General features: G+C 40.0%; 1 protein-coding gene across 1 annotated transcript in view; it reads right to left on the minus strand.

The window, feature by feature from the left end:
* GNA12 (G protein subunit alpha 12) overlaps positions 1-27501 on the minus strand; it is a 41932-nt gene continuing 14431 nt past the window's right edge. The window contains exons 3-4 of the mRNA XM_005020110.6: positions 7708-7758; positions 1-7144 (exon numbers count right to left, since the gene is read on the minus strand). Coding sequence (XP_005020167.4) covers positions 6575-7144; positions 7708-7758 — 621 coding nt within the window. The 3' untranslated portion in view covers positions 1-6574. The remainder of the gene's footprint in view (positions 7145-7707; positions 7759-27501) is intronic.

A 27501-nucleotide genomic window follows, 5' to 3' on the forward strand; every position in this document is an offset into this window, starting at 1 on the left:
TAACAGTATAACAAGTCAAGTTTTAATAGATTTATAAAATTCATATATACAAAACAGTAAACTAAGTCACCAAAGCTATAAAATACACTTTTTACACATCACAATATAATTTTATCTAGTACACAGTTTTCATAAATTGAAACTATTACAGCAAATAGCTGCTTCTATTGTGGATGCTGTTTTGGTGCTATAAAGACACTTATGTGAGCAGTCTGGAACTGTGCTTTTAATTTATGCATTTTTTTTTTTAACCTTCTTTAATTTGTCACTGTTTCTAAAGTACTTTCCTGTGATTGTTAGAAAATTAAGGCTAAACTCAGGCCTTTCTTGCCCAATGCAGTGAACTGGTTTAAACAAAAAAAGATATTGCATAGTATGTGTGTTACAATGCATAGGCACCACAGAGCAAGTAAATTGCAGAATAAAAAGATAACATTAATTGGCTTCCTAGCTACATGATTGTGTCACGAGATAACTTGGTGTTTTGTCAGTTTGCTTTCATACATATTGATTCCATAAACAAGACAACTCATCACAAGAGCAATAAATACTAGCCATTTTGTTAAGTGGAGTCTCCAGAAATACTGCTTAACATGGATCATCAATTCAAGCTCATTACACGTCCCAGATAACTTAACCTGTACATCGGAAAAACGCTCATTATCCTAAAGACCGTTAATGGCTTCGGTGTGAGCGGGAGTTTGAACATGTCTTCAAACCTATAACCACCGAGCATGCTTCCCAAGTCTTGTGAACTACCAAAAAGACCATTCCTCTTCCACATCCCCCTTCTCCCTGCTGTCTGCTGCCAGCCTTTGCGCCCAACCACCCACACATAAGCTCAGCACAAACGACTGATGGGAGGTACACGCAGAGAGCAGCAGTGCCATTCCAAAATCTGTTCCTTCCCTCAGAAGAATCTCTCCCTTAGGTCCCATTTATGAAAAAAATTTTCTCTCCATCAATTGTAGTTTTTATTCCAATAACGGAAACAGTATCTTATCTAGCCATTCCCCTGAAATGCTTCTCGTGCTCTGGTATCTTGAAGAAAGGTTAAGTAGCTGTTAGGAGTAAGATGCACTGTCTGGCCAGAGATCTGCATCCCATATTTTAGCAGGAACTGAGTTTTAGCACCCAGTTATGAGCAGATGAAGAGAGATTTACAGCGGAAGGGTGTGCAGCTGCAGCAGGGCCAGCCTTGCCAGCCTGCTGCTGTTAATTCACAGCCAATAGCTCTCTGGAGTCACTCAAACCTTTTGGGGTCAATGCAGATGGCATTTCTTTTCAACACAGTCAGTCTTCAAGCACCATCAGCTTTTGGGATCTGTTTAGGAAGTCGCTCCTCTCTCCTGCTCCCTTCCAACATACTTTGGCTTTTTACCAGAATGCCTACCTTGGAAGTCAGTGCTGCTCTTTTTTTTCACTCCGTGATTAATTTCACGCCGGACAGAAGACATGACTTTTGGGCATATGCCAAGAGCTAGGCTGCGATACAGTTTGTCAAGCCAGGCACAGAACCGCTAGCACTGACGACCCAGTATGTCCACACTCCCCACCCAGTAAGACAACAAGCATATCAACACACAAACAAACTTCAATACCGCTTTCCAAACGCTGTTAGGAAGACAAAAGCTTTAAGAGTCCAGCTAAATTGCCCAGGCACCAAGATGAGTGAAGAGAGAGCATCACCTGGTTAGGACAACAGCAGTTTCAGCTCCGAACATCCTGGCTTTGGTCAATTCCATCTATGTAAATAAATTAGTGTCAAAACAAAGAAGTGCCCACTTCACAGCACAGAGATCACCCCAGCTAGTTACAAAACAGGTAATATTAAGAAGCACTACATTTTGTATTGTCTTGCCAATTACTTCCTCAGTAGGCTAGACAGTCCTCATCCAGAAGTGCGTGGAGTTGGTATTAATCCAGCCCAGATCTGGCCCAGGCGATGCTGGTTTTCACCAATTCCTGAAATCTGTTATAGGCTCGTTTACAAAAGTAGGCATAGATGTTTTATGGCTGCTGCTAAAACACCCTACGCACCACTTCCTGTGTTACAGAAGTAAAGAAGAGCGTACTGAGGTAAAGCGTTGGCAGTGCTATGTTAAATCCCTGACTACCCCATGTGTTTTTATACTAGAAAAATGTTATAGAAAAAGGCTACTACTGAACCCATCGGAACCCAAGAGAGGTCTCATGACGAGAGGTCTGGTTTGCAGGACAAGCTGCACTGTTGGGAGGTATTATTGCCTATCTCGTTTTTTGCCTCAAGCTGGCATGCATCAAATTGTCCATCAACCAAAAGTACTCCTGAAAATTTGATAAGAAAAATCATGTGTTCAAACACACTGCTTAAAAATCAAAAGGGAGCTTTTACAGAATTCCTTGAGTTCTATCCAGCACAATAGGTTCTTCAGAACTGAAAAGGTAAATTCACAGAAAAGGCTGCAAAACATGAAGTTATTATCCAGAATACAGCCACCTAAAGAAGGCAAAGGGCATGTTTTCTAAAGTGATCTTCTGGGGAAGGCTGCCAGTTTCTTCAGTGGTTCCATGTCTATTCTTTTAATTTCTTTCTCTCTTTTTTCTTTTCTTTTCTTCCCCCCCCCCCCCCCCCCCCCACTAACCAGGACTACTGAATACCTGGGTAGCATTTCAAACGGAAAGTTTTTCATATCAAAACCTATTTCAAGTGTCCCAGGGGAACAAAATTTTAGTCTGTAGTGCCACATACAGATGAGCTTTTCCTACACCATTTCATTATTTTTTTTTTTAAATTAGTGTACATTTCTCCACTCTGCTTGGTTCAGGCATTAGTAAGCTCAGAAAGTCAAAATGGATGCCTTTAGGAGCTCCTTCATGCTTGTAACATGACTAGTTCTAGGTTTGATGCAGCAATATATTCAGTTTTTTAAAATACTATTATCACATCAAATACTCTATGCTGCCATACCAAACAGAGTAAGTTCAATTCTTCATATGAAACTCAAAGCATCTTTGAGTTGTAGTGTGAAGCTGAGTGGCCAGTAATTTCTGCAATCAACACTAGGAACTATTTAATTGCTTTAAAGTGATAACTGCCTATTAAACATGTCATTTATAGAAATTACTCCTACTCTTCCTTATTAAATTCCAATTCACTGTCATCTGGTATTGCCATCTCAGAATTGTTCAGAAAGTGACAGCACTGCAATTTGTTAGCTTAAAAATAAATACAAAGTACTGCTTGATGAAATACTCCCATTTAGTTAGTTTTTCTACTTAAACTGCACGATTACGTAAGTTTCTCCTGCAGGCACAAGCTGCCAGCATTTCCTCTCTTTGTCCTTGCAAGAGACAACCCATTTGCAACACCCCTTCACTGGTCACTGACCTGTAGCATCAGAGAATGGACAGCATTTTTTTTTTTTTTTTTTCAAGTAGCTGTTCAAGGTCTCCATCTGATTATCATCCTGCTTGTGACCTATTTCCTGACTAGCCAAATGAACAATAACCCTATAAAGTTAACACAAAAAGATGTTCTCTCCAGCTGTGTTTACCTGCAAAGTTCTCCAGGATGTCACTTAAAGTTTTTTTTTTTCTTGTGAAAGGACTACGCAACTGATCAAGCCTGTCCTGAGATGTTTGTACAACTTAAGCTACCTACATTCTGCTTTAGTAATTAACCAATTTACCATAACATGATTTTCTGGCTTTATTATACTACAACTTAGCTTGAAAAACAAAAACAAAATACCTCAGTTGTGCAAGAAGCAGAGTCTATATTTAGCAAAGAAATTTACCTGCCACCTGAAAAATAATCCTTTTTACTCACAGTCCAAATCCTTCTCAAGTTTGAGAAGGGCTTCACTTTTGCATGAAGAGTCTCCTGATCTTGGGTTCCTGGTACAAACCAATGCTATCAAACCCAAATTACACACAAAAGAGCCTACTGAGCCAAACCACTGATTTTCATCCGCAGTCTAGAGCATCATGCTTAGGCCCCTTTCTGTCACGAGAAAGAAGAAAAGCAATAATGGGCCACAGGTGAGCCAACTGGTTCCCTAGAACTCTGATTTATTGTGCAAAACTGCTGCTTCATACAAAAAATCACTAGCAAGACTGACAGCTCAATATGAGATAACTCATGCTGTTTCTTTTCCAGGTGCAGATCAAGCTACTTAAAGTATATGTTGCATTATTAGCTCTGTTTAGAGTTTTAAACCCATACGGTGACTATGGATACAAAACCATGGATGACCATGGAAAGAAAAACAGAACAGGAAATTCCACACTATGCCTCCCAGGTAAAACTACAGTAGATTCAGACATAAAACTGAGGTAATTCTTGAGAAAAAAAATAGAGTTGAAAGGGAATGCTTAACTCATTTGAGAAAACAAGCATCATTTTAGCCCATCTAGAAAATTTAGTGAAAGAATAAAGCTCACAGCAAACTAGGAAATAAAATCAAGTCAACCTAGACGTCAGGTCAGCCCATGACTGCCTCCTCTTTTCCCAGTGTCTCGTGTGAAGTGGAAACCACTATCAGGATCTCCAAGAAAAAATAAAAGCGTTGGCATAATCTTCATCTTCAGCCAAACAAATGGGCTAGCTTAGACAAATGAGCCTTATACAAAGAGTAAACTTATTTGCACCAACCAAGGTTACAGCATTTACCTTTTCAAATGTAATAAACTTACGAGCTCTCCCATCTGACTACCAGTCTTATGGGATTTTTCCCCTTCAAGGCTAAAAATGAATAAACATTTAAAAGACAGACTTGGTCCTGGCAAAAATAAGACTTGTTACAAGGAAGCTAATTCCTGTTTAAGTTTGCTTAAATTTAAATTGGATTTTCCTGTCTGTAACTTTTCACTGCTTCTTACCTCAACACTGCGTTATATAATGCCAACATAGCCACGTCTTTTCCACTCTGAAGTTTGCACACGCAAAAAAGACTGCTGCATTAGGAAGCTACACAAAAATACTGATACAACATCTGCAAGCTTCAGAGGGGAAGAAAGATTCCAGATTTTATCCAAATTAAAATCCTGTTCCGTTGTCCTTTCATGTTTTTTAGACCACATTTCCCATGGGATCACCAGCTGAAGTAAAACGTTGCTTGTTTTGACATGCCACTGCAGTCTCAGTGGGGATTAAGAACTCCAGAGAATCTGCTGCCTTTGTACGGGTACAAACAGCCCTTCAGGTTTTATTCTTGGATAAAAACCATGACAAAAATTAAACAGTAAACTACGTTTGAGAATTATCTAAAGAAGAGCACTACAGTGCTGAGATAAAAGGCAGGTTGTAAGTTTGTCCATGTACCCCCTGGAACTAGAAAAGACCTGATATGTCTGTACACAAAAAAGGCACCTGATAGTTATACAGATTGAGAGAGCTAGGAAATTAACAGTTCATATCAACACTATTCATAGCCTCTTGCAATTTTACGCACAAACTGATGCCCAAGAGGGGCAACTCCAACCTTGACTGTATTCAGAACTGCATGTGCATTACTACAGGCTAGAGATCCCATTAAGACACAGATTAGGGGCTAATTTTACAGCAAGGTTTTGCTGCCCAAATCCATCAGTGCAGCTGTAAAACTGGGATCTCTAGGGTGTTTGGACTTCCTATACAGTCAACTGTTGGGAACTAATCAAGCAGCTGCTGTACTACCAAAGCCTTTGCGTAAGAGTTTAATCAGTTCCAAACTTCCGAATATAGATAAAGCTCTGCCATGTGAGATACTGAACCTTCACAAGTACTGCCAAACCGCAGGTGTGAGCACAGTGCTGAATTTCCACCAAGTACATCTCACTCGAGCACCCCCTGTTCAGAGACGGGGTCAGGTGCTCTAGGACAGGCTGCTTCACCAAGGAAATCAGTTTCCCCATGATGTAATACCCTTTACACATAGTGCAAAAATAAACCCTTCTCCAGCAAGGCCTCAACTTCCCATCCAATTTACTCCAACATGGGTTTCCTTATACAGTTTCAGACTTTTGCTTCAGGATACTCATGCAAAACCTTCAGACAAGAGCTGTGCATCCACCTTAATTAGTGGATTCCAGACCCTTGGCAAAACTGAATATGCATACAAGATCTGGTTATATTCCTAGGGTTAAGAACGCAACTTCCATTAACATTCTCCAAGACAGCTACCAATCTCATTATATTTAGGTTAGTTTGATCAATTCAGCACCTCCAAACTACAAAAAAGGCAGTTTGTATGACTGGTGTCTCTGAAAAATAAGCATATTCATTTAAAACAGTGTCTTCCATACATGGTTTGTCAGAGATTTTGTTTTCTAGGAAGGCAGAAGGTGGTTGTGTTATTCAGCATTCCAAACTAGGCACAGAACCTACAACGGCCATGTTTCAGTAGTGTTTCTAGTCCAAATGATTCAGTAGCTAACATCAACATTTGATTCCTTCGGCCTATAGCTCCTCTGTTTGGACTGGCTAGTTTACAGCATTCCTGAGCCAAGTGAGTAGCATGGGTCCTACACCACATGCAAGGGCCATAAAGAAAGGATAAAAACTTCGATCTAACCCTCCAGCAAATTTTAACAAGACATGGACTGCTCTCCTTCACTGCAACATAATATCCTTCAGATTCTCTTGAAGGATCGTGTCCTTCACAGCATGAAACACAAAGCGGATGTTTTCAGTGTCTATGGCAGTGGTGAAGTGATGGAAGAGCGGCTTACTACGGTTTCTCCTCTTTCTGTCAAAGCACTGCACCAGATAACGTTGAACATCTTCTAGCCTGTGAGGGTCCCCCTTGAAGTCCGAGAAATACTTCTTAATGCTGACAGTCTTTACCTTCTCTACAAGAAGATCCATCTTGTTGAGGAATAGGATAATAGAAACATTAAAGAAAAGCTTGTTATTGACTATTGTCTCAAAGATATTCATGGACTCCACAAGTCTATTTGTGCGCCTGTCTTCCATGAGAACCTGATCATATTCACTGGAGGAGACCATAAACAAAATTGAAGTTATTCCATCAAAGCACTGGAACCACTTTTGACGCTGAGATCTCTGTCCACCTACATCCACCATCTTGAAAGGTATTTTTTTAATGATGAAATCATGCTCTACTATCCCCTTGGTGGCTTTTCTAGCCAGCAAAATATCTTGTTTGCTGGGGAAATAATTCTGCAAAAGAAAGGAGAAGAGTGTCAAAAAAAATCCTTCAAAAATGCTGGTTAATTCTTCCAGGTTCACAGTCCCTGACCAGTGAGCAAAGCAACACTTTCTATTGCAGGATGTGGCACAGACCACTGCTGTAGCAATTTGTTCTTCACAAGCTTATTACTGTTACTATTTTGGAAAAATCACCTCTTCTCTTTCTTCTCCAAATCTGACAGATGTTTTCATTACTCATTTTGAATTCTACAGTTGTAAATTTTTGGTAGTTTTTGTTAGGGTTTCATTCTGTTTTTAGTAGTACCAACCATCAGATTACAATTAAAAGGGAACGAGATCCAGAGACTACACAGGGCTGACAAAGCGTGCACAAATGCAGCTTTCATAAGCAACATTCATCTGTCAAAAAACACTGATTAAATACTAAGCTTCAGTTTCATAAAGCTCAAGTTCACTATTCCTGAAGAACTTCGATTGAGTTATTTAATGTTTATTATTAAGTCATTCATCACAGCATATCAAGGCTTTCATCCTTGAGCACTTTTGGTACAGAAAGAAGAGTTATGTCTTACCAGCTGACCAATCCGATCCAGGTTATCCAGGAAGTATTTAACTGATTCACCCTAGAGAAAAGGAAAGAGATGGAAACTTAGTGTACTTCTAGGATAGCTAATCCAATCGAGCTATTGCACTTCCACTTTCCAACATCGAGGTCTAACATAGCTGTATCACAAACAGAAGTTTGGACTACATCCTGATATGCTTAAGGAGCTGCAACAATAGAAATACCCCATTGCTTAACTCACATAAACTGCTGATAACGAAGCAGAGCTACTATAATTTGCTACTGATGAGTAGGTGAGCTAGTATTTATTCTAAACAGTTCTGTTACTAGTAGAAAAAACAAAGTTGCACAGGATTTTGAAAGTGTTCAAAGCTATCTAGTAGATCTTTACAATGAAAAGAAAGCGTTATCAAAGGCAGTTCTTTGCTTTGGATTAAAGTAGTTTTTTTCCCTTGTACTATCAAGGCAGTTAAATGACACCGGGTGGGAGTAAAAATAAACACCTTCATTAGAAACCAATGTATTCTGCTTGAAATTCATAACAGTGAACAAAAGCATATGCTAGACTAGTTGGCGTATCTTTAGTAAAAGTGAAAGATTCAAGTCACCTAAGATTCATAATAATTCCCAATCATGAAGGACATTCTCTTCTCCAAACCCTTTTAGGCTCAAGGGTTTCAATAACAGATTTGCTGATCTTATACAAGACTCCTTAGCAGTTATATTGAAAAGAATAAGCAATGTTTACAAAGAAGATGTATTTTTGTGAACTTTTTATCTTTTTAAGAAGCTTGCCTGTTTATTACACTGGAATCAAGTGAGTGCTACTCTGCACTGACAAAACTGACAGTAGGTGCCTTCACCATGTTACTAACTTGGGATGAGAACATTCTCAAAATATCATCTCACAGATTCCAACAGCAATATAAATCCTTAAACCGAACATTCTCCCCCATACCATAGGCCTGAGACAGAGGAACAAAATTATTTCCCTCCAGTACAACTTCAAACAGATGCCAACACAACAGTTTATTCCGAAGTATCAGACTGGAGATCAGAGGATTCAGTGTACTGCACGAGGACATAATTTCAGCATCAGGCAAAGACAAAAAGGAGCTGCAACTTACTATTTCATAACATTTAAAACTGGAAGCATCTTCTCATAAAGGAGAGAAAATATACATATTTGCAAAAAGCTACGTGTATCACAAAAGATATTAAGGCATTAAAGAAAGGACTTTTTCCAGGGGTGGGGGCAAGTTTGTAAAGAACAATTGCTCTAAGAGCTTCCTTACAATCATGAATTTTCATAAGGTGAAAGTAATTTCCTGTATTTTTTGGCACTCTTTGGGATCAGAAGAGATATCGCAGACTGCATGAATACGAAAAAGGTCTTCCTGTACAGCATTAGTCATATTTAGGAGATGGGAGAGCCCAAACGGAAAAGGTCACTAAAGCTTAAAAAAAAAAAATCCTTCTATCTATTGTGTTTTGTCCTGCACAATGCTTTTAGATGTGCAACAAGATGGCAAACAGGCTGTCTCTGATGCAACTAGTTCCTCTTTTTCCAACCAGTTACTTTAAGAGTCCTTGCCTTGCTCATACACCCTCCCACGCTGGGAACAGGAAACAGCTGTATGCACGTAAACTGCTGCGACACACAAGCAAATCTACCTGATTTATGGCCTGCGCCTCCCCTGCTTCCTGCCTCACACACTGATCAATTTAACGTTTTGCACATTTACAAGAGAAAATCTAGTTCTTGAAAAATACACATTTATTTATTCAGTGATTTAAGGAAACTAGACTTTGCCATTTTCCTATGAAGCCCTGCGTAATGTTGTAATTACGCCAAATAATTAATTCTGAGAAATTTTAAGCAGTAATTACAAAATACTTGGATAGCTGGGTAACCAAGTTGGATTGTCAAACAGGTGTGCTCAACATATGATGGGACTGACAGCTCTGAACAAGTCTGAGTATTCTCTTCCAGCACAGAATTCAAAGATTCTCAGTATTTCAGTCAAAATATCTGTTTCCAGTCAAAACAACAAAACCCCCAAAAGCTCCAGAGGGTTCAGAGTTAAGAATAGCTCAGAACATTAAAGCACACAAACCTGAAAAGAAAGAAAAAGCTGAACAAAACACAAACACTGAGAAACCCCTACTCTCAAGATGATTCCCCGATTAAAGCCCTAACACAGGAACATAGCAGCATGGGGTCAGTTCCTGCTCCAAGGCTTCTTCTGTAACCTTTTTTCTACATTTTATCAGATTCACAGAAAAGGTGGTTGCTTCTGAGGAGCTGGGGTGTGGGGGGACACTTCAGTTCATCAGGCTGGCAGAGCAGAACAACTACATACGGCACCAACTGATCTGAGCAATAACACAGATTACTTAAAATGAGGGAAATAAAAAAACCTTCATGTTTTATGACTGTTTTATGTTAGTATTTTTCACTATAACAATTGTATTAACTGAACCATCATTTAGCTTTTCATTTTTTCCTTATCATCCAGAGGAAATAGAAAGCAACATTAATTGGATCTAAAAGTTCAAGTTATTTAGCTTCCCGTTGAGCTGTACTTGAATGCAATTTTGAATGCCATCAATATTATTCAGAGTATGCTTCCATGCTTTGGGTATTATATACATACTTTTGTACAGGGTGCGTGTATATATAAAGTACACGTACAGTTTAAGAATAGGTCATCAGGGCAGGTTTTTCATTCAGTACAAATTAATACTGAAACCAAAAAGTACCAGCAGCCCCTCGCACGTTGAACTATTTTTCTCTTGTGGGCACTGAAGAACAGCAACCTGTTCTGGCATTTTCAGCACAAACTCGTAGAGATTCTCCAAAGTCACCCAACCAGTCAACTGCACTCCAGAGCTGGCTCAGCACTTCCTTTTCCACATTGCAGCCAGTTATTTCTGCTTCACCAGCACAACTTGCCTTAGAAGCAGCAGCAAATATAGCAGCTCATATTTGCAATTAACTCTGATATTAAAGACATCTTTATATAGATTGGCTATTTCAACGTATTTTAATGGTCCTACTGAAATATTTGAATGGTTTTTCAAGCGCTGCAATATATTTTGAACTATGCTTGCAGGCAGCAAAACAGAAATCAAGCAATATAACCTTTACACTATTCATACTGTATTTAAATACCTAAGGAAACACATCCCACGATGCATCTTTTACAAAAATCACACAAATTAAGTCCAGGACAGCTCTAACAGGCTGGAAAATTGTAGCAGCTCAAAAAACTTCCTGAAGATCAACCACCTTCATAGAAGTTTTTCTAGCCTCTGGCTTTTCAAGAAGACTCAAGTCTTGTATTCCACTGCTGGAGTACTACCACCTTTGAAAGAAATAATTTAAGAATATTCATACATAGTGTTTTTGAAATCTGAAAGGCATCATTTCATTTCAGCTGACGTGGCGTTATGCGTGTTAGTGAAGCATGTCAGTGCTGGGATTTTGTTACTTTTTACCTGATGATCTAGTAGTGCATTTCACATTTCAGAAGTTTTATCAACAAATCAAAACAAAAACAAAATCAGCAAAATAAATGACGGCCATCTGCTAGCTTTTTTTTTCCCCTTTTGATAATTAATCAAGATGTCAAAACGCTGTCATCCATCTTTGCTCAGTACTGTCTGGGACGAATACGCTCTGCGTTACGAAATGTACATAAGTAATTCAGATACTCCTTTTTAGTACACAAGAGCACAGCACAGACTCTAAGCCTTTCTTAACTTCTTGGTCACCACACAAGAGTTACCACAAATGCTCGGATGATTCATTCTCCCACTGCTAATCTCTTCTCCCTCTGCAACACATATCCTCTGAGTAACTGTTCTGCCAACTGGGACCAAGTGAAGGAATAAGGCTCCGTTCCCATTGTTCAGCGGGATGAGTCACTGCACATCTGGGAACTGGGGGAATCGAGAAACACAAACACAAGGCCTATAACGAGCCCACAAGCTCCACAGTGCAGCATCACCATTGGACTTCATTTTTTATTTCTAGTTTTTTTTTTTTTTTTTTTAACTGCCTTATCTGCAGTATAAAGTTTGGTGAAGCAACAAAAATAGTACAATTTGCTTACAGAGTGATTGGTGGAAGAGAAAGGGAGGAAAGGTAAAAGTGAAAACATTCTCACTTCCTGAAATAGTGCTCTAAAGCTCTTTTTATATTCTAGATTACTATGAACATGCAAGTAAAATTCTCAAGGGACAAAAGTCGCAATATTAAGAAATATCTATTGCATTTACTTCCATATATTTTGCATTATGCGAATATCATCTTAACTCCAAATAATTATAATACAAAATAACTAACTGAATTCAACTCCTCTGTCCCTTCAGGCTAGATTCATAACACACAGGAAATCTCCCCAAAGAAATACTAGAACAAAACTGGCATCACTTCCTTTGCTGCTCATGAGCCCTGTTGCAAAAAACAAGTAGAAAACACTTGGGCAGAGTTCCCAAATAGTTTTCATTTAATGAAAATAAATGCATAATAGATTACATGCAGATCACTTTAAAATACACCCAGAAGCTCAGAAATAAGAAAAAATGTTCTGCAAGGCCAGAATTTATCAACTTGTCGCTAACCCTTAGCCAGTTATTCAAAGTGACATTGGTTAGATCATTAATAATGAAACGTCCCATTGTCCAGTTCCCTAAAATACAGGCTCGTCTCAAACTTCTTCTGAAAAGCAGTTCCTTTAAATGCTAAAAGACTTGAAAAGCAGACCTTCTGTTCCAAATTGGCTTTTTTCCTTTCCTTGTCCCAAGGCCTTTTTGACATAATATTAATTTAGCCCTTCCTGATCATTCTGTCTCTAGCTGCTAAATTTAGAGCAGACAATTTAAGGTAGACCTGTCAGTCTTTGCTTGTTTCAGATGATGAATTAAACCACACAGGAAGGAAATGTTATACTTCAAGGAACATGTAATACAGATCTAACAGGACTCCCACAAATAGACACAGAGGAACAGATCCTGTAACTACTGCAAGCTGCATCTGAACCTGTGGAGTGGAAGCAATGGGGATCTGACTACAAGCATGGTGCTGTTTGCATCACACCCTCCATTTAGATGGTGTAAGATGTTCCAGCAGCATTGAGGAAATCCAGGAGAGCCCAGAAGCAAGTCTGGAAATCTCCCAGCCTTTAACCCTGGAGATGTCCAAGACATGCCCATATGGTTTAACTCTTTGGTGGCCTTGTGTCGAGTCAGGAGTTGGAGTCGATGATACTTGCGTGTCTCATCCAACCCTGGATATTCTGTAATGCTCTGAACAGGATGGATTTTAAGCACTGGTACATAATTTCATCCAAATTTGGCCTTTATATAAAGCACTGGCAAAGACACATACTACCAGAAAATGCAACGCTAATTTGCGAGTAATGTATTTGTTTTTCAGACAGATGCTGTCAACTTTTTTTTTTTTTTTTTTTTTTGCCAAATTTCCTGGTATTTCAATCACTTTTTGATTGTTAAGGGGCATGTTGTATAAAAACAATATATCCAAGGCAGATGCCCAAAGGAACAGCAAGGTTGCTAGCACAGAATTACAATAAAAGAATCAGGAGACTGGAGTTTGACAACACTGAAGACTGTTAGAGCAGCCACTTCTCTGGGTACTGAGATTAAAACCCCAAACCAGCAAAAAGAGATGCTGGAAATACTTTCCTTAGAGACACCTGCTGGACATAACGAGCAGGTTAACATCCTGTCACTATAATCCATACAACCCTTGCAAGTAAACATGCAGACACAACTCCAGTTTACACAGCCTGGTTTGGTGCAAGGGGAAGAGTAGTCCTTTAAAAACCCTGAAAAAACAAGTTGAAAATTCTCAGGAGGGACAACTACAGACAAATAACCCTGCTCATGAACAAATGACCTGCACGCTCATTCAGCGGGTTACTTCTGGATCTGTCCTTCTGTTCAGCCTAACTAGTAACAGGGCATGGACTGACCACAGCCTAAACTCTTCCCTACTCTACAACAACAGTTGATGAATTCTAAAACGTTATTTTCCAAGGAGACAAGCATGCCCGTGCTTGCTCAGAATTCACTCAGAAGGATGCTGAAGTAACCTAAATTGCCCTGAAATGCTGAAATGTTTATGCCCGTTCTTACTGTAATTCCCTTTTATAGATATTATCTACATCCTTTACGGGCACTGACCCTTACTGACACAAGGCAAGCAGCAATATTTCAATCAATCACCAATTCCAAGGCAGAGACTAACCACTTCTCGCTATTTAAGCCATACGTAACAGCAATATCAAATTTCTCTAACATTGCTTAACTTCCTCCTTAACAACAGCCTGAGCTCCTGGCTCCCATCCAATGCCTCCAGAGCTTATCCAAGTTGCTGCTATCTGCACCCTACAAACATAAGAGCTACAAAAAAGCACCGTTCGGTTCCAAGCTTTTTAGAAAAAGCTACCTCTTCTTTCTGCTGTACTCGTACAGTGCGAGTATCAGATATTCGAGTCTAAAAATATTTTTAAATCCTTTATTTGTCAGCTCAGTAATAACAGGCAACGCAAAAATCTGCTCGCTTGTCCAAGTCAGGATGGCTTTCTATAAACTCATCCTGCTCCGAGATAGGACACGGCGGCCAAGCTGTATGCTTCACAGCCCGTGAAAAAAAATATGTGATCAAATATTTATTTTGTTCCTCCCCAAAAGTCCAGGTTAATCTGAGCTCCCACATCATCGATAAGAACTGTGGGTCCCTGTGAGGGAAGTTTTAGAAGCACCCTTCACAGAAGCCCTTCACCACAAGCACTCCTCAACTCCTACATCCGTTAGCTTTTAGCTGCAATTGAGTACAGCACCTCTTTCTGGAAATGCAAGGAAAAAAAACATTTTTTTCCTGAAACTCTAGGTGTTTCTGCTGCAGCAGGATGTAGAGGAGATAAATTACTTGATAGTATGTTAACAATTCTGTCCATTTGTCTCAAATATGCGCGCTAGTAAAAGTGCCTCAAGGAGGAAAGGAATTTTCTCTCAGACTAAGGCAGGCTCATCCCACACTCTCAGCTTCAGGAGACATTAGCACAAATCCCTGTCCTTCTGATTTTACTCCTACTTATTGCCTCCTCTTCACCGCTATCCCTGCTTCACAGACTTGCACTGACAGGAAGAAACGCAGGTGTGGACAGCCAAGCAACCAGTACTGGCCACCCACAAAACTAAGACGCAAACTAAGACACACAGGTGCAAAACAATAGAGTTAAGTTATTGCTTTTTTCTTTTATTTATTTTTTTTTTAAATTCTAGCGAAATCCTTATCTAGACTTGCACATTAGTGATTTAGCACTTCCTAGCACTCACTGACTAGCAGTTAGCAAGAATCAGGGAACAGATATAAGGAGACATATACCTACTTTGTGTGGAATAAACACAGTTATATTTAAACCATGATAAAAGCTTGACTGCCCGTATCCAACATCAGCTGTGTGCCCAGCTCACACACTCACCCTGGCACAAGCAGACGACAAACCTAGTCCCCAGCACCCCATGAAAGGATTCCTTCCTGTTTCCCTGCCAACTGTCCAAGCGACCACATTGTCTGGAGTTGCTGCAAGAACCCTTTCATCTCCAACACCGGAGGTTCTCCGTGAAGTTGAACTAATGCACGCCAACTCAACTTCTCATTCCAAGCACAGTCGGCTGAAACCCAGAAGGGAAGGCAACTGAAAGCAGCTAAAAGAAAACCCTGAGCAGTAGCTGGATAGATAGATCCAAGTTCCTGGTCAATCACTGGCAAATTATCTCATTTATTCTCAGTGGGCAGCTGCCATGCAAAAATGTGCATTTGCAACAAATGCATAATTTAAAAGGAACTGGATGTTTCTACAACCATCAGGAGCGATGAACAACCCCATTAGGTGACCTTAGTCCCATGCTTTGTTTTCAGCAGCTCAGTATGCAGACTTGAACCTGCTCTGTTTACAGAAGACGTCTGCAGAACTAGAAAAAACGCTGACAGAAAAGCCTTAACTTACTAATTAATCTAGTCAGCAGTGCCGACTATCTGATCAAGACTAAATCACAAGTTTACCAGTGAGTTTCCCTTTCAAACCTTATCAGATAAATGGATGGGAAATAAGTATCTTAGATCTTGTGGGCTGAAAAAAACAGCTAACACCAGCCATGAGAGAATGTTGAGCTTGGACTTTTCCATGGCAAGCAGCCAGCTGGAAAGCTAAGCAACTTGAATGCATTTACAACAGGCATAACCTTGAGTATCGCACAGAAGGATGCTTCCTACTCCATTTCTACACCACAGCATTTGTTGCAAGGTGCCCTAATGCTCCACTTGCTGTAAAAACATCACCTCAGCCACGTTTTACTTAGTTTTTCTATATTTGTTGTTAAGGTAATTATAAGGATTGGAAAGAGTCGTTTACCCCACACATTTATTAAAAAAAAAAAAAAAAAATTTAAAAAGATTCTCTCATTTTTTGTGTATGTAAGTAGGACATTTTTAGATACAGTGCAGATGAAAACGATGATCTCGCAAGACTAAGAAAGCTGCTCATTATTTGAAAGTTCCTTCAGCCTGATTTTCACCGAAAACGTAAAATGTTAAGTCTTAGTTACACTTGAGTGTGCTATTTAGCAATTTCCCTTAAAAGCAACTGTGCAGATAGTAAAGTGCAGAAAAAGCACACTCCACTGTGCTTACATTATTTTCAAGTTTTATATCATGTGCACTACCTCAGCTCTCAGCAGGCTCAGCTACACAGAACACAGGACTTACAAGTCTTTGGGGAATTCCTCTCTAACCACTTTCTGCATCTGTATTTTCAGAAAAATTTTCATTTACCCTGGGAACAAGTAACCTCACCTTTTTCAATAACAGCTTGCTTTTGGTTAATTTTCTTTAATTCTAAGAGACTGACAAATGTTTAACTACAAAATTCAACTTTTTTGCTTGCTTGCTTTCCCAGTGACTGCTCAAATCAGTGGAATTTCTCTCAGTACTGAGAAGCTACTTGGCATCTCAGTTCACCCATTTAATAGTGAGATGGGAATTCAGCAAGTGACTGCCTTCCCTCTAACCCCGTCTCTCCAGCTCCAGTGCTGGTCACAACAGCACATCTTGATCCCTGGAGATGAGGGCTGGTGAATCTCTGCCTCAGATGATCTGAAATAGAATTCAGTTTCAATTCACAATCTCAAGTTTTCTCTGTGATCTGATTTGCAATTATTACCTCAATATAGCATCTACTTACACCCAGTCATGATGTATCCATTCTTACAAATATATTCCCCCCTAAATGAAGGTTGTCATGGTGGGAGAAGGGGACATTCTTCTAAATATGCACTTAAACATCTGCACCACTGATATTTGGTAAGAGGATTTCAAGTAACTTAAATTTATTACTTGATATCAGGACTTGTTCTCTTTCAAAATATTCAGGATTGCTTTTTCTGCATTTTTCACTTCATCCAACTGCACAAACTCACATTATTAATTTCACTTATTAAGAATGGACTTACCTGAGCTGAAATCTACACTTACGCAGGTAATGATTCGCTAACGGATCAAACATCCTTGAGTGAACACTCACAAGATGAGGTGGGATTGCTAACTGCATGAACAATAGCTGTATTATTGACAAATCCATCCAATTTTCATATGCATTTACATCTTAGTTCTTTGACACAGCCCGTAATCATTAAAAACTATGATCATGAAGTTCAGGCTTTTAGAAACCACTTGAGGGCTTTTTCGCTCCAAGGAAAGTAATATTGAAGACCTGTATCAAATGGAAAGCTTTATTCTTACTCACCCTGAAGTGTATAAATGCATTTGCCTTATAAAAACCAAGTACTATAAGCATATTAAAACAAATCTAAAGTAAATTACTAATAATTGAAATAAGTGACTTGGAATAAGTAACTTACCTTCCCTCCTTAAGGCCCGATTTACATGTGCAAATTAATGAAACCACAGTGGGAACTGAAGTAGGTTTAACAAATTTCTAAAAGCAGCTGAGCAGACTAGACTATTGAAAAAAAATCCTGACTAAAGCCCTGGTCACATCCTACTGAGGTGCAGATGGGGAAGCTGCCCAGCCACATGCATAGCCATCTGAACTCCTTGCAACCTAGAACATATGTGCTGGATCAGGAGGACGATGACAGAAAAAGAGGACGCAGTAAGTTCTTCTCTTGCCTCCTGGCCAATAAATCCACACATAACATCATTATTAATTCAGTACTGTACTCTGACCAAACCGAAAATAGATGGATCAAAGTCTTAAATTCACACAGAGACAGAATTAAATGTGAAAGAGTTCCATCAATAAACCACCATTATTTTCAGCTAGAGATTTTACTGAGTTTTCCCGACTAGAATTAAGTGAGTATCATGGAAAGCAAGTCAAATTAAGAGGCTTTGGGGGTGGGGTGAAGAGCAGACCTTCTAAGGACAAACACCAACAGTTTGTTCAGGAGTAAAGCCAAGTGAAGCACAAGTCTGCCACAGTCTGAACTGCAGGAATCTGTGTTGTATACAGAGGAGACATTTGAAAGGTGTCAATAAATTACTTTTCAGAGCAACATGTTTTCCACTTTCTCAAGCAGAAAATCTTGCATGATGTTTCCAAGAAGTTTTCTTCCCCTCCCTCAAATACTAAGTCAATAATAGAGCCAAATTATGTTTACTCCACAGAGCTGCTTTAAGTAGAGCTTCAAACTAGTGAGAAGAAATTAGGCTGCCTTCTGCCTTTGTAATAGAAAGCTTTCCCAGATAGTGCCGGTTCAGAAAAAGAGAAGAGTATTGAACCAAACTTATTCTTCCTCCTTTGAGGAGGCTACAGCTCTGCTCCTCCCATAGCTTTCAATCGGCAGCTGATCAGTTTGTGGCGCTACGGAACCCCAAGAGATCTTCTGCAGCATTATCACATTCACACGCATCCTTAAGTCACTTAAGGTATGAAAACCTTCCACTGTGGCACAACTGTAATTTCACAGACCCCCAAAAAATACAACTCAAATACCACGTTTCCTCCCTCCCTCTGCTTACCTCCTTCTCTATGTTCAATACACGTGAAACTGAGCCTTGCCTTTGAATGTTACACAAACACTTGTGATACACTGATAACCTGGAGCACAAACATTTGAAAAAACTAAATGGCATCCTTATGGAACTGACATCTTCATTTGGCCTCAGGAAGGTTTTATGAAGGAAAGGAACAATTGCCTGGATGAAGTGCCAGCAGAGAAAGACCTTACCCTTGTTCCCTGGCAGGCCTGATGTTAAACTCATGCTCAGATGGGACACCAGCTGCTTTGTCCATCCTCAACGCCCCAGCATGTCACTGCCTGAGCTGCACTTACAATCAGTCCTACAGCTGCACCCTGCCTCAGATCAGCCTCCCAGACTACAGCACAGCTTCCAAAAAAAAGTTATGCCAACAGAAACAAGAACACAGTGCAGGGCAGAACTCCCTCAACCACCATTTCCTATCACTCACCGTGACTGCTCTGTCACAGAACTACAGCCCACGTTAAGCTCAAGCCTTGCAGACATGCTGAGTGCAACACCCCATGTTTTAAAGCACAGCAGGCCTGGGAGGGAGGGAGTAGGAAGAGGGGGAGGTAACAGAAGAACAGTAGCTTGAAGAAAGTTGCTCTTTACAAGAAGCTGTTGCAAAAAGATCCAGGTTTGGATAGCTGGCATGAACACAAAATGGCAAGTTATTGCTACGTGATTATCCTACCTGCATTTTCCTTTTCAGCATTGTAGCAGGTCCCATCTTCTTAAGAAAAATAGACTTACTGAACGTAACATGTCACATTGACAGTGAATTAAGAACAACTTCAATCTGCTCTCTTTTTACAAACATAAAAACCCAGGAAATATGACAGTGAGACTTTCTAGTTTTTAATGTTTCACTTATTTGTTCATCTGTGCTTATTACTTGTTATTGTAAGCTATGTGGAATCAAGAAACCAGGACACTCAGGAAAGCTTTAAAGCACTCAATAATCCTTACTCTACCAAATTCAGTGGCCCCTTCAAGAAATCCAAGCCTTAACCTCTTTTTTTTTTTTCTTCTTCCTTTCAAGGGAGTATCTTAGAGCACTTGAAAAGACACTGAAGTCACCCTTGCTCTCAGCCCTGAATTTAGGCAGAGAACAAGGTCCAGAACTACTATGAAAAAGCAGAGCACCACACTTCTGAGTGCACAGTGAGTCAAGCCAGGGAGAAGGGTGTACAGAAAACTATTCACCTCTTCTTTTGCAGCACCCCCCAACACCCCAAACCAGCTGTAAGGGCAGAAAAGCACAAACAGAGCACACAGGAGTAGCAGGAGCCCTCTTTCCCTCTTTTCTTTTACAGGGCTATGCTGGTTCTTGAAGAACTGTATGTGGCTTTAATATACCCAAACCTCTGAAAACCTGTGTCATGGGAACATGATTTCAGTCTCCACTTCAGCTAGATTTTCAAGATTAAAGGACTGAATCCCATCTGACAAGTGGAACCCTTCCATCAGAAGCAGCATTCTGTAATTGTTTTAGTCTTCAGTGTAAACAATTAAATATTAACATACGCTGCTGTATTATGCATGTATTTTGTTGTGACTAGAAGAAAAGTCACTGTCCTCATGCACTGCTGTGGTTTTATCCTGCTGTATTTGATGTGAGTCCCCTCTAGCTTCCACCAAGTTTCAGTGGGAACTGTTTATTAGTCTCTTTTAGTCACATAAAGAGCACACCTTTAAACATCCCTAACTTGTTCAGACTTCTGGAATACATCCTCATTACTGGGAACCTCCACGGAGCCGCTCGTTGCCAGTTTTGAAGTCTCCTGAATTACTGAGCTCCATTAGAAACCTTCTGAAGGTGGAAACTAAAGGGTACAATTGAAAGCTCAAGTCTGCTCCCTGGGCTGAATTTGTGTCTGCCCAGATCTTTCCTGGGCACTAGAAAGGGATAAAAAGATTACTCCCGTGGTTTTTAGCTGCAGTTGGGTACTGGCTCAGACAGCCTGAACTGAAAATTTCCTTCCTTGTTTCTCACAGCATGTGCCAGCATTTCTTGATGGGAATGCAAAGATTAATTACAGCTGTACTTGCTCTGAACAAATCCTTATATTCAATACAGTCCCGCAAGATTTAGAGTAGTGCTAATTAGGACTTAGAACAACAATTCTGCAAAGACAGAAGTATTTTTTAGAATTATTTTATGCATAATAAAATGAAAGCTTCTTTCCCAAAGCAGGGTGGCATTTACTCTCAAGAGTTGGGAGCCAAAAGGACTTTTCCACTCTCGGAATATTAGATTTTGTGTTTCAGTGCTATTGCTGAAGGTAAGACATCAGATTATAACCACTACCACACACAGGCAAGGATGAGTACAGTACTTATTCTGTAAACCTTTTGGGACACCCAGGCAGTTCCCGACTTGGCTGCAGCAGTATGAAGTAAAAACAAAAGTTTGTCCTTAATCAAATACGCATGAGTAAAAAGAAACTTTGTGACCACAAAAATAGCAAAGGAACATGCAAGATACAAACAATAGTAAAGCATTTTCAACACAGGACCTGTATCAATGAAGTTGTTTCTCTTGTTCACCTTAACCACACCAAAAATAAAGTCAAGTTTAACTAGCATCCATGGGCCAAAAGCAAGAGCTCCTACAGACAGGCTTACACAGTGCCATAAAAACACAAGGCTTTTTAATCCATCTCCAAGAACCTAAGAAAGTAAAAAGCAGGACCACACGAAGGCTAAAATTTCAACCGTTTGGTATCCAGACAGTGCAGTAATGAAGTGTATGAACACACTGCACATTTTACAGACTTCAGAGGTGATTTTGCTCTAAGTTTTCAGCCTTTAAAAGAAGAAAAAAGAAGGAAGAATTGTAGAGTGCCAGGAATTCACTGAGTACTAGAACAGTCAGTAGCACAGGTCTTTCCCTGTTAATTTTATTCAGCATCTGTCTCTGTTCCCATATGGTAGGCGTATCAGTTTCTTGTTATCCATTCTTATTTATTATGTATGATCTGCTTGTTACTTTCCAAATTATCCTCCCAGTTCCGTGCACACTACATTTCATCCAGCTGTTGCATGCTGTCATAACCTAAGGCTGGGGACAATTAGTGGCAGGAATCTTTTTATTTTTCTGCAGAGCATTCAGTACAGAGGGCTTTAATCCTTGCTCGAGACTTCTGGTAGCTAAGGTAATAAATTGCTATTTTCTAACAATTTTCCATTTGCACTGCTTTGAAAAGGTCACAATTCATGACCTTTCTGGTTCTTGTTATTTCTCTCCAACAGCAGAAATTATTAAAAAACAGCTAATAACTGCTTTAGCCATCATACAGCTTCCTGTGGGTGGTTCTGCTTGTGAGAATGGCTTCTCTCATTAAGAACAGATACCATACAAGTGGATTTTCCTAGAATTCAAAGTATAAAATTATTTATGACCTTTCCTTCCAGCCTACTTTAAATGCAAGTTGTTCTCACCTCTTGCTCAGTGCCACTTATGCCAAAATTGACATTATCAAGAAAAGCTTTAGATTTAGTTTTAGATTAGTGCAAATATAATGGCAGAGTGAGCATTTAACCCCTGTATATGCACACTGACAAACTATACAGCATTAGCCAATATCCACACAATCTTGTGCAAAGGCTGCCAGCTGCATTTTGCTTCATGTTCTCTCTCAAATTTTAATAAAACCCAAGCTATAACAACTCGCTAACTCTCACCTCCTTTAACAAAATGCCACTTCTGTTTGACAGTTTTTATTTTAGACTTTGATCTGCTTTTTTTTTTTTTCTTATTTGGTTTTAGAGACAGGATTAGAAGCCAGGGACTCCAACAGCTAATCCCTCCTACTACAGGCCAGCCACAATGCTTTGCACTATTGTGCTTAAACAAGCAATTAACTTCTTTTGCTGTACAAAGATGAGTCAAACTACATAACATGACTGTGAACAACTGAGGTCTTGGGATTAGAGGACAGAACTACAACTAAGAATTTAAATCTGGACCTCTGGCATTTAATTGCCACGTTACAGGCATAAAGCCTTGCTTAGGTATTTAACTGAAGGGAAACATCTCCATAATTGACCCAGCTATGAATTCAGAACAAGATATCTCTGCAAGTTGCAGAGATAAAGTCAGCAAGTTAATGATCCTTTAAGTCATCGTGACATCTTATGTCAGATTAAACCTGTTTCAGAATTCTAACATAACTGAGATAACAGAAACTTGCTGTTATTTTTATAACAACAAAAATGTGACTAATTTAAGTGAAAACTTAGAGCACTATCACTCCTTAAGAGCAATAGCTAAATCGAAACTGGTCTATATGCCCTCCTCAGCTTCACAATCAGCTTTGTCAAATAAAAAAATGAACCTAACATCGTTAAATACAGATGTAATTGACTTTGAGCACTAACAATGGAATTAAAAAAATATCAAGGCTCAATGATGGTAGGAGAGTTTCTAGTTTGTTGTGCTCCTGTCAGCCCATTGGCATTAAGATTTTCTGTGTCTACATCCCATCCAGATGCAGAAAAAAAAATCTGTAGACCTTCCTCAGCAATAATTTAGTTTCACAGGAATTCTGTGAACTAGAAATACCCGCAAGTTCACAAGTAACTTGCAAAGAGTTATTGCTTAGTCCTAATTACATGCATTAAAGGGTAACAAGATTTCCCACGCTGACCCTTTGAACAGCGCAACTATTTCCTTTGTACATCTCACCAACATTGGTCAAGCCCCAGTAAGTCTCACTGACAAAATATGCAAGTTTCATGGCTCTGAAAAAAAAAAAACACACAAAAAAAAAAAGTTATTGCAGAATGGTTGAGGTCAGAAGGGACCTCTGGAGGCCAGCTGGTCCATCCCCCTGCTCAGGCTGGGCCACCTAGAGTAGGGTGCCCAAGACCATGCCCAAATGCTTTTTGGGTCTCTCTAAGAAGGGAGACTCCACAACCTCCCCAGGAAACCTGTGCCTGAGCTCAGTCACCCTCAGAGTAAAGAAATGCTTCCAGATGTTCAGATGGAACTGCCCATACTTCCGTTTGTGCCCACTGGATTTTGTCCTGTTGCTGAGGACCACTGGTGCCTGGCTGTCATCTCTGCATCCTCCCTTCAGGTGTTTTAAGTATGTGGGTAAGACTCCTTCTGAGCCTTCTCTCTTCTCCTTCTTTCCTCACAGGAGAGGTGCTCCAAACCCTTCATTATCTTCACAGCCCTTCATCAGAATCTGTGCAGTAGCCCCAAGCATCTTCCTTACTGGGGAGAGCTGAACTGGACCCAGCACTCCAGGTGTGGCCTCACCAGTGCTCGATACAGGGGAAGGATCATCTCCCTTGACCTGCTGGCAGTGCTTTGCCCAATGCAACCCAGGATACCAATAGCCTTCTGTGCTGCAAGGGCACATTTACAGCTCATGTTCAGCCTGGTGTCCACCAGGACCACCAGGTACTTTCTTGCAGAGCTGCCTTCCAGCTGGGTGGCCCTCAGAATATGTTTTTGCATGCTGAAAGAACAACAAGATGTTTAGAAACGTACTTCTAAGGCTCATCAAACTCTTCCCTTGCATCGTAAAGATACGTGATCAGTAGGAAATTTTTAAATTAAGGACTCGAGGAATTTCTACTAAAGTGCACTGAAGGATATGAACAAGCCAGAGATCTCTCTCACAGACTTTAGTATGTCTCACAGACATTTAACACGTCACCTTAGAAGTCACTTAATTGCCATGTCAAGCAAGCACTGTTTCACTGCCCAACCTTTCCGTTCCCTTGGCTTATGGAAGCAGCCAAAGGCTCCCACAACCCCCGTACACTGGTATACAGCACAACTCCTGATCACCTTACATTACTATACCCAGAATGTCTGTGCCAAAAGTAAGCCATTTAGGGAGCAGTTTGTCTGCTTTGCATCAAGAATTCATGTGAGAGACCGGTTCCTCACCTCCATACTGCCCAGAAGACACAGCTGGCTGCCTACAAGGCTTTGAAGCCATCAGATCTTTACAAAATTTGACCGTAGCTATACTAATGCAAGGAGCAGGCTGTTCACTGTGCAACATTTCCAACACACTGTCTGTTCTGTCAGGTATAATTTAACCACCTCCATTTATTTCAAGGAACTGCTTGAAGAAAAAAAAACAAACAGTTAACTCACAGGGGAGCGACTCACACCCCATTATAAATATTCCCCCCCAAACCCACACCCCAAGACACCCAGAAAATGGAGAATCAATAAAGAAACAGTCTTTAAAGCATTTTCCAGAGTCTTCCCACATCCAAGGCTTCAGAGGCTCTTAGCATTTGAAGTATTACTGGAAGTGTTCCATACAATTCCCTGAGCAGAGATCTAAAAATAACTATGGACACAGTAGTAAGTTTTCAACTGTATTTGTAAGCCCCTTACATCCCTCTCAGGAACCACTACTTCCCATTTATGCTGACTTTTAAAAGCACCTACTAAACATTAGGAATTATTTCACATGAGTAGCGAACATCAATAATAATTACATTTAAATTGATACTGTAGCAATATATCCTGTATTTTTAAAAAAAGCATTAAAATAGATGTCGTTCACAGCAAGGCCACGCTCTCTCCTCTGCATGAAGGGTGGGTATCTGTAAACTCAAGTCAGAAATTAGTCTGGCAACATGTGAATAAATGGGCACAGGCACCTTAACAGGCAAACAGTCTTTGAAGTTCAGAGTAAATAATCCTATTAACCCTGAAGAGATACGTTGTACAACAAGAGAAGTTCAAGAACTCTTCAAATACATAGTTACAGGCTAGAAAGACTTGGTATTTTGAAAAGAGAGCAAGAATAATTGAAATAAAGATATTGCTTTGACTTCCAGTGTTTGGGACGTAGAGAAACAGTACGTGTGCTTAAAAAACACCTATCTGCTAAAATAATGTCAATTTTCCTTTAACAAATCAATGAAGGGCAGATGATTGCCTTTTCAAATCTGCTCATTGTTGCCATGAGCTCTGCAATGAGCTAGCACACAGCATGCTGCTATTTTTGCACCCATGACCAAAGTATCACTTTCTTGCACGACAAGTCCTATTTAGCCCATCTTTATCCAAAATGACAGAAAGTCACAAGCAGTCCCAAAAGTAGCTGACCTCCCGTCAGTTTTTATGCTTGTTCTGGACACATTAAAACAAAAGCGAATGGCTTCTCACGTTCTCCCACTGAAATCCTGGGAAGGGAAAAAAAAACAAAACCCAACTGACTGAACGGATTCCTACGTTGGCCTTGGTCTTCACATTTTACTACTACAAGGAGTCTGCATTGTTTGGGGGTGTAAGAAATCTTTCAGCTTATTTTAGGACACACACCTGGACTCCTAAGTACACCCAACTACTTGTTACTAGGCTCAAAGTGAAGAAACTCCCTCCCTTTCAGCTAAAGCCTAATTGTAATCCCAAATCCTTTCCTATGAGGGAGCCACTCAAAATTGAATTTGTCTCCACCTGCTGGCAAGGAAGAACTGACACCCAGCTGCCCAGACCACCACAGGCAACCTCAAAAGAACAAATGTTACAGGACATTTTCAGACACATGATAAATGTATTCCTTTCTAACATACAGACAGAAAATGGGGTAGGATAATGGTGGCGAGGGAGAAGAATCACATACTGATTACAAAGGAATTCCTATTCTAGTAGTTAAAAAACGAGGACAGAGACGTGACAATGTAACCAACCGTACAATGAAGCTTTTGTCCCCAAACTACTTGGCTTGCATACAAGGAACAGAGGAACTTGGGGCGGTGGGGACAGGCTGGGGTGGGGGGGAAGCGCGAGAGGCTGATGTTTGTGAAAAGAAAGTGAAATTGGCTAGTCTGCTTTAAGAAAGACAGTGAAGGGAAAAAAAAAAGGCAGAAAAGCACCCTGCTATTGTAGAATCCACCCACTCATTTCTGAAAGGCTCAAAGACCCAGACAGGGATTTACAGCCAGCACTTCTAGGCACTGAATATGAAGCAGAAAACACTCAGATGCCCAGAGGCAGCTTCTGCAATCCCAGAGAAGAAGCCTCCAGATTGTACGACGTTCTGGTCAGAGCCATTTTCTTTCAACAGGTTTTCTGCTGCTGAGTCAGTCATTATGCTCGGCGTTACAGCCCATAGGAGGACACCTGCACGCCACAGTTTTCAGCTGTAGTTAACCAGCCAACCATGTTTTATTTTTAAGTAAAGTTACGCAACTTCCTGGAAAAAGAGTTCAAAAGCAAACCAACGTAATCCTCTGGCTTAGAAGTCAGGGCAGCATTGACTGGAGGAGCAACTACTAAAGGCAAAGTATTAACAACAATAAAACAGGCTGGTGTTCAGTTGCCTGTAAGACATGGGAGAGGAAAACACGAGTGTTGAGCAAGGTCATGACTTCAAACATCGTCCAGAAACATCCAGAAAAACTGCAGCAATTTAAAGCTTTAAACTTGAGTTTATTTTAAAACTAGGATAAGGATAATAAATTCAGTTCCAACCAAGCATATTCCATTCAGTAGCTTACTCTAAATAAGAAAGGGAGTGCTGATACAGAGATTCTCTTTAGCCTTGGTTAAAATCAGTTCAGAACAGAATGATTTTCTCTGAGTCGACTAAATCTGGCTTCTATTTATTTACATGTGTCAGTATCCAGGGAGGGCTTAAACTAAATTAAGGTATGGGTTTATACATCCTATATGCAATTATAAATAAGGCTGCTCCTTAAACTATCTGCTTTCTGTAAAAATGTTCAGTAGTTTTC

This window comes from Anas platyrhynchos, chromosome 15 (assembly GCF_047663525.1).
Source record: "Anas platyrhynchos isolate ZD024472 breed Pekin duck chromosome 15, IASCAAS_PekinDuck_T2T, whole genome shotgun sequence".
In the NCBI taxonomy this organism is placed as follows: Eukaryota; Metazoa; Chordata; class Aves; order Anseriformes; family Anatidae; genus Anas; species Anas platyrhynchos.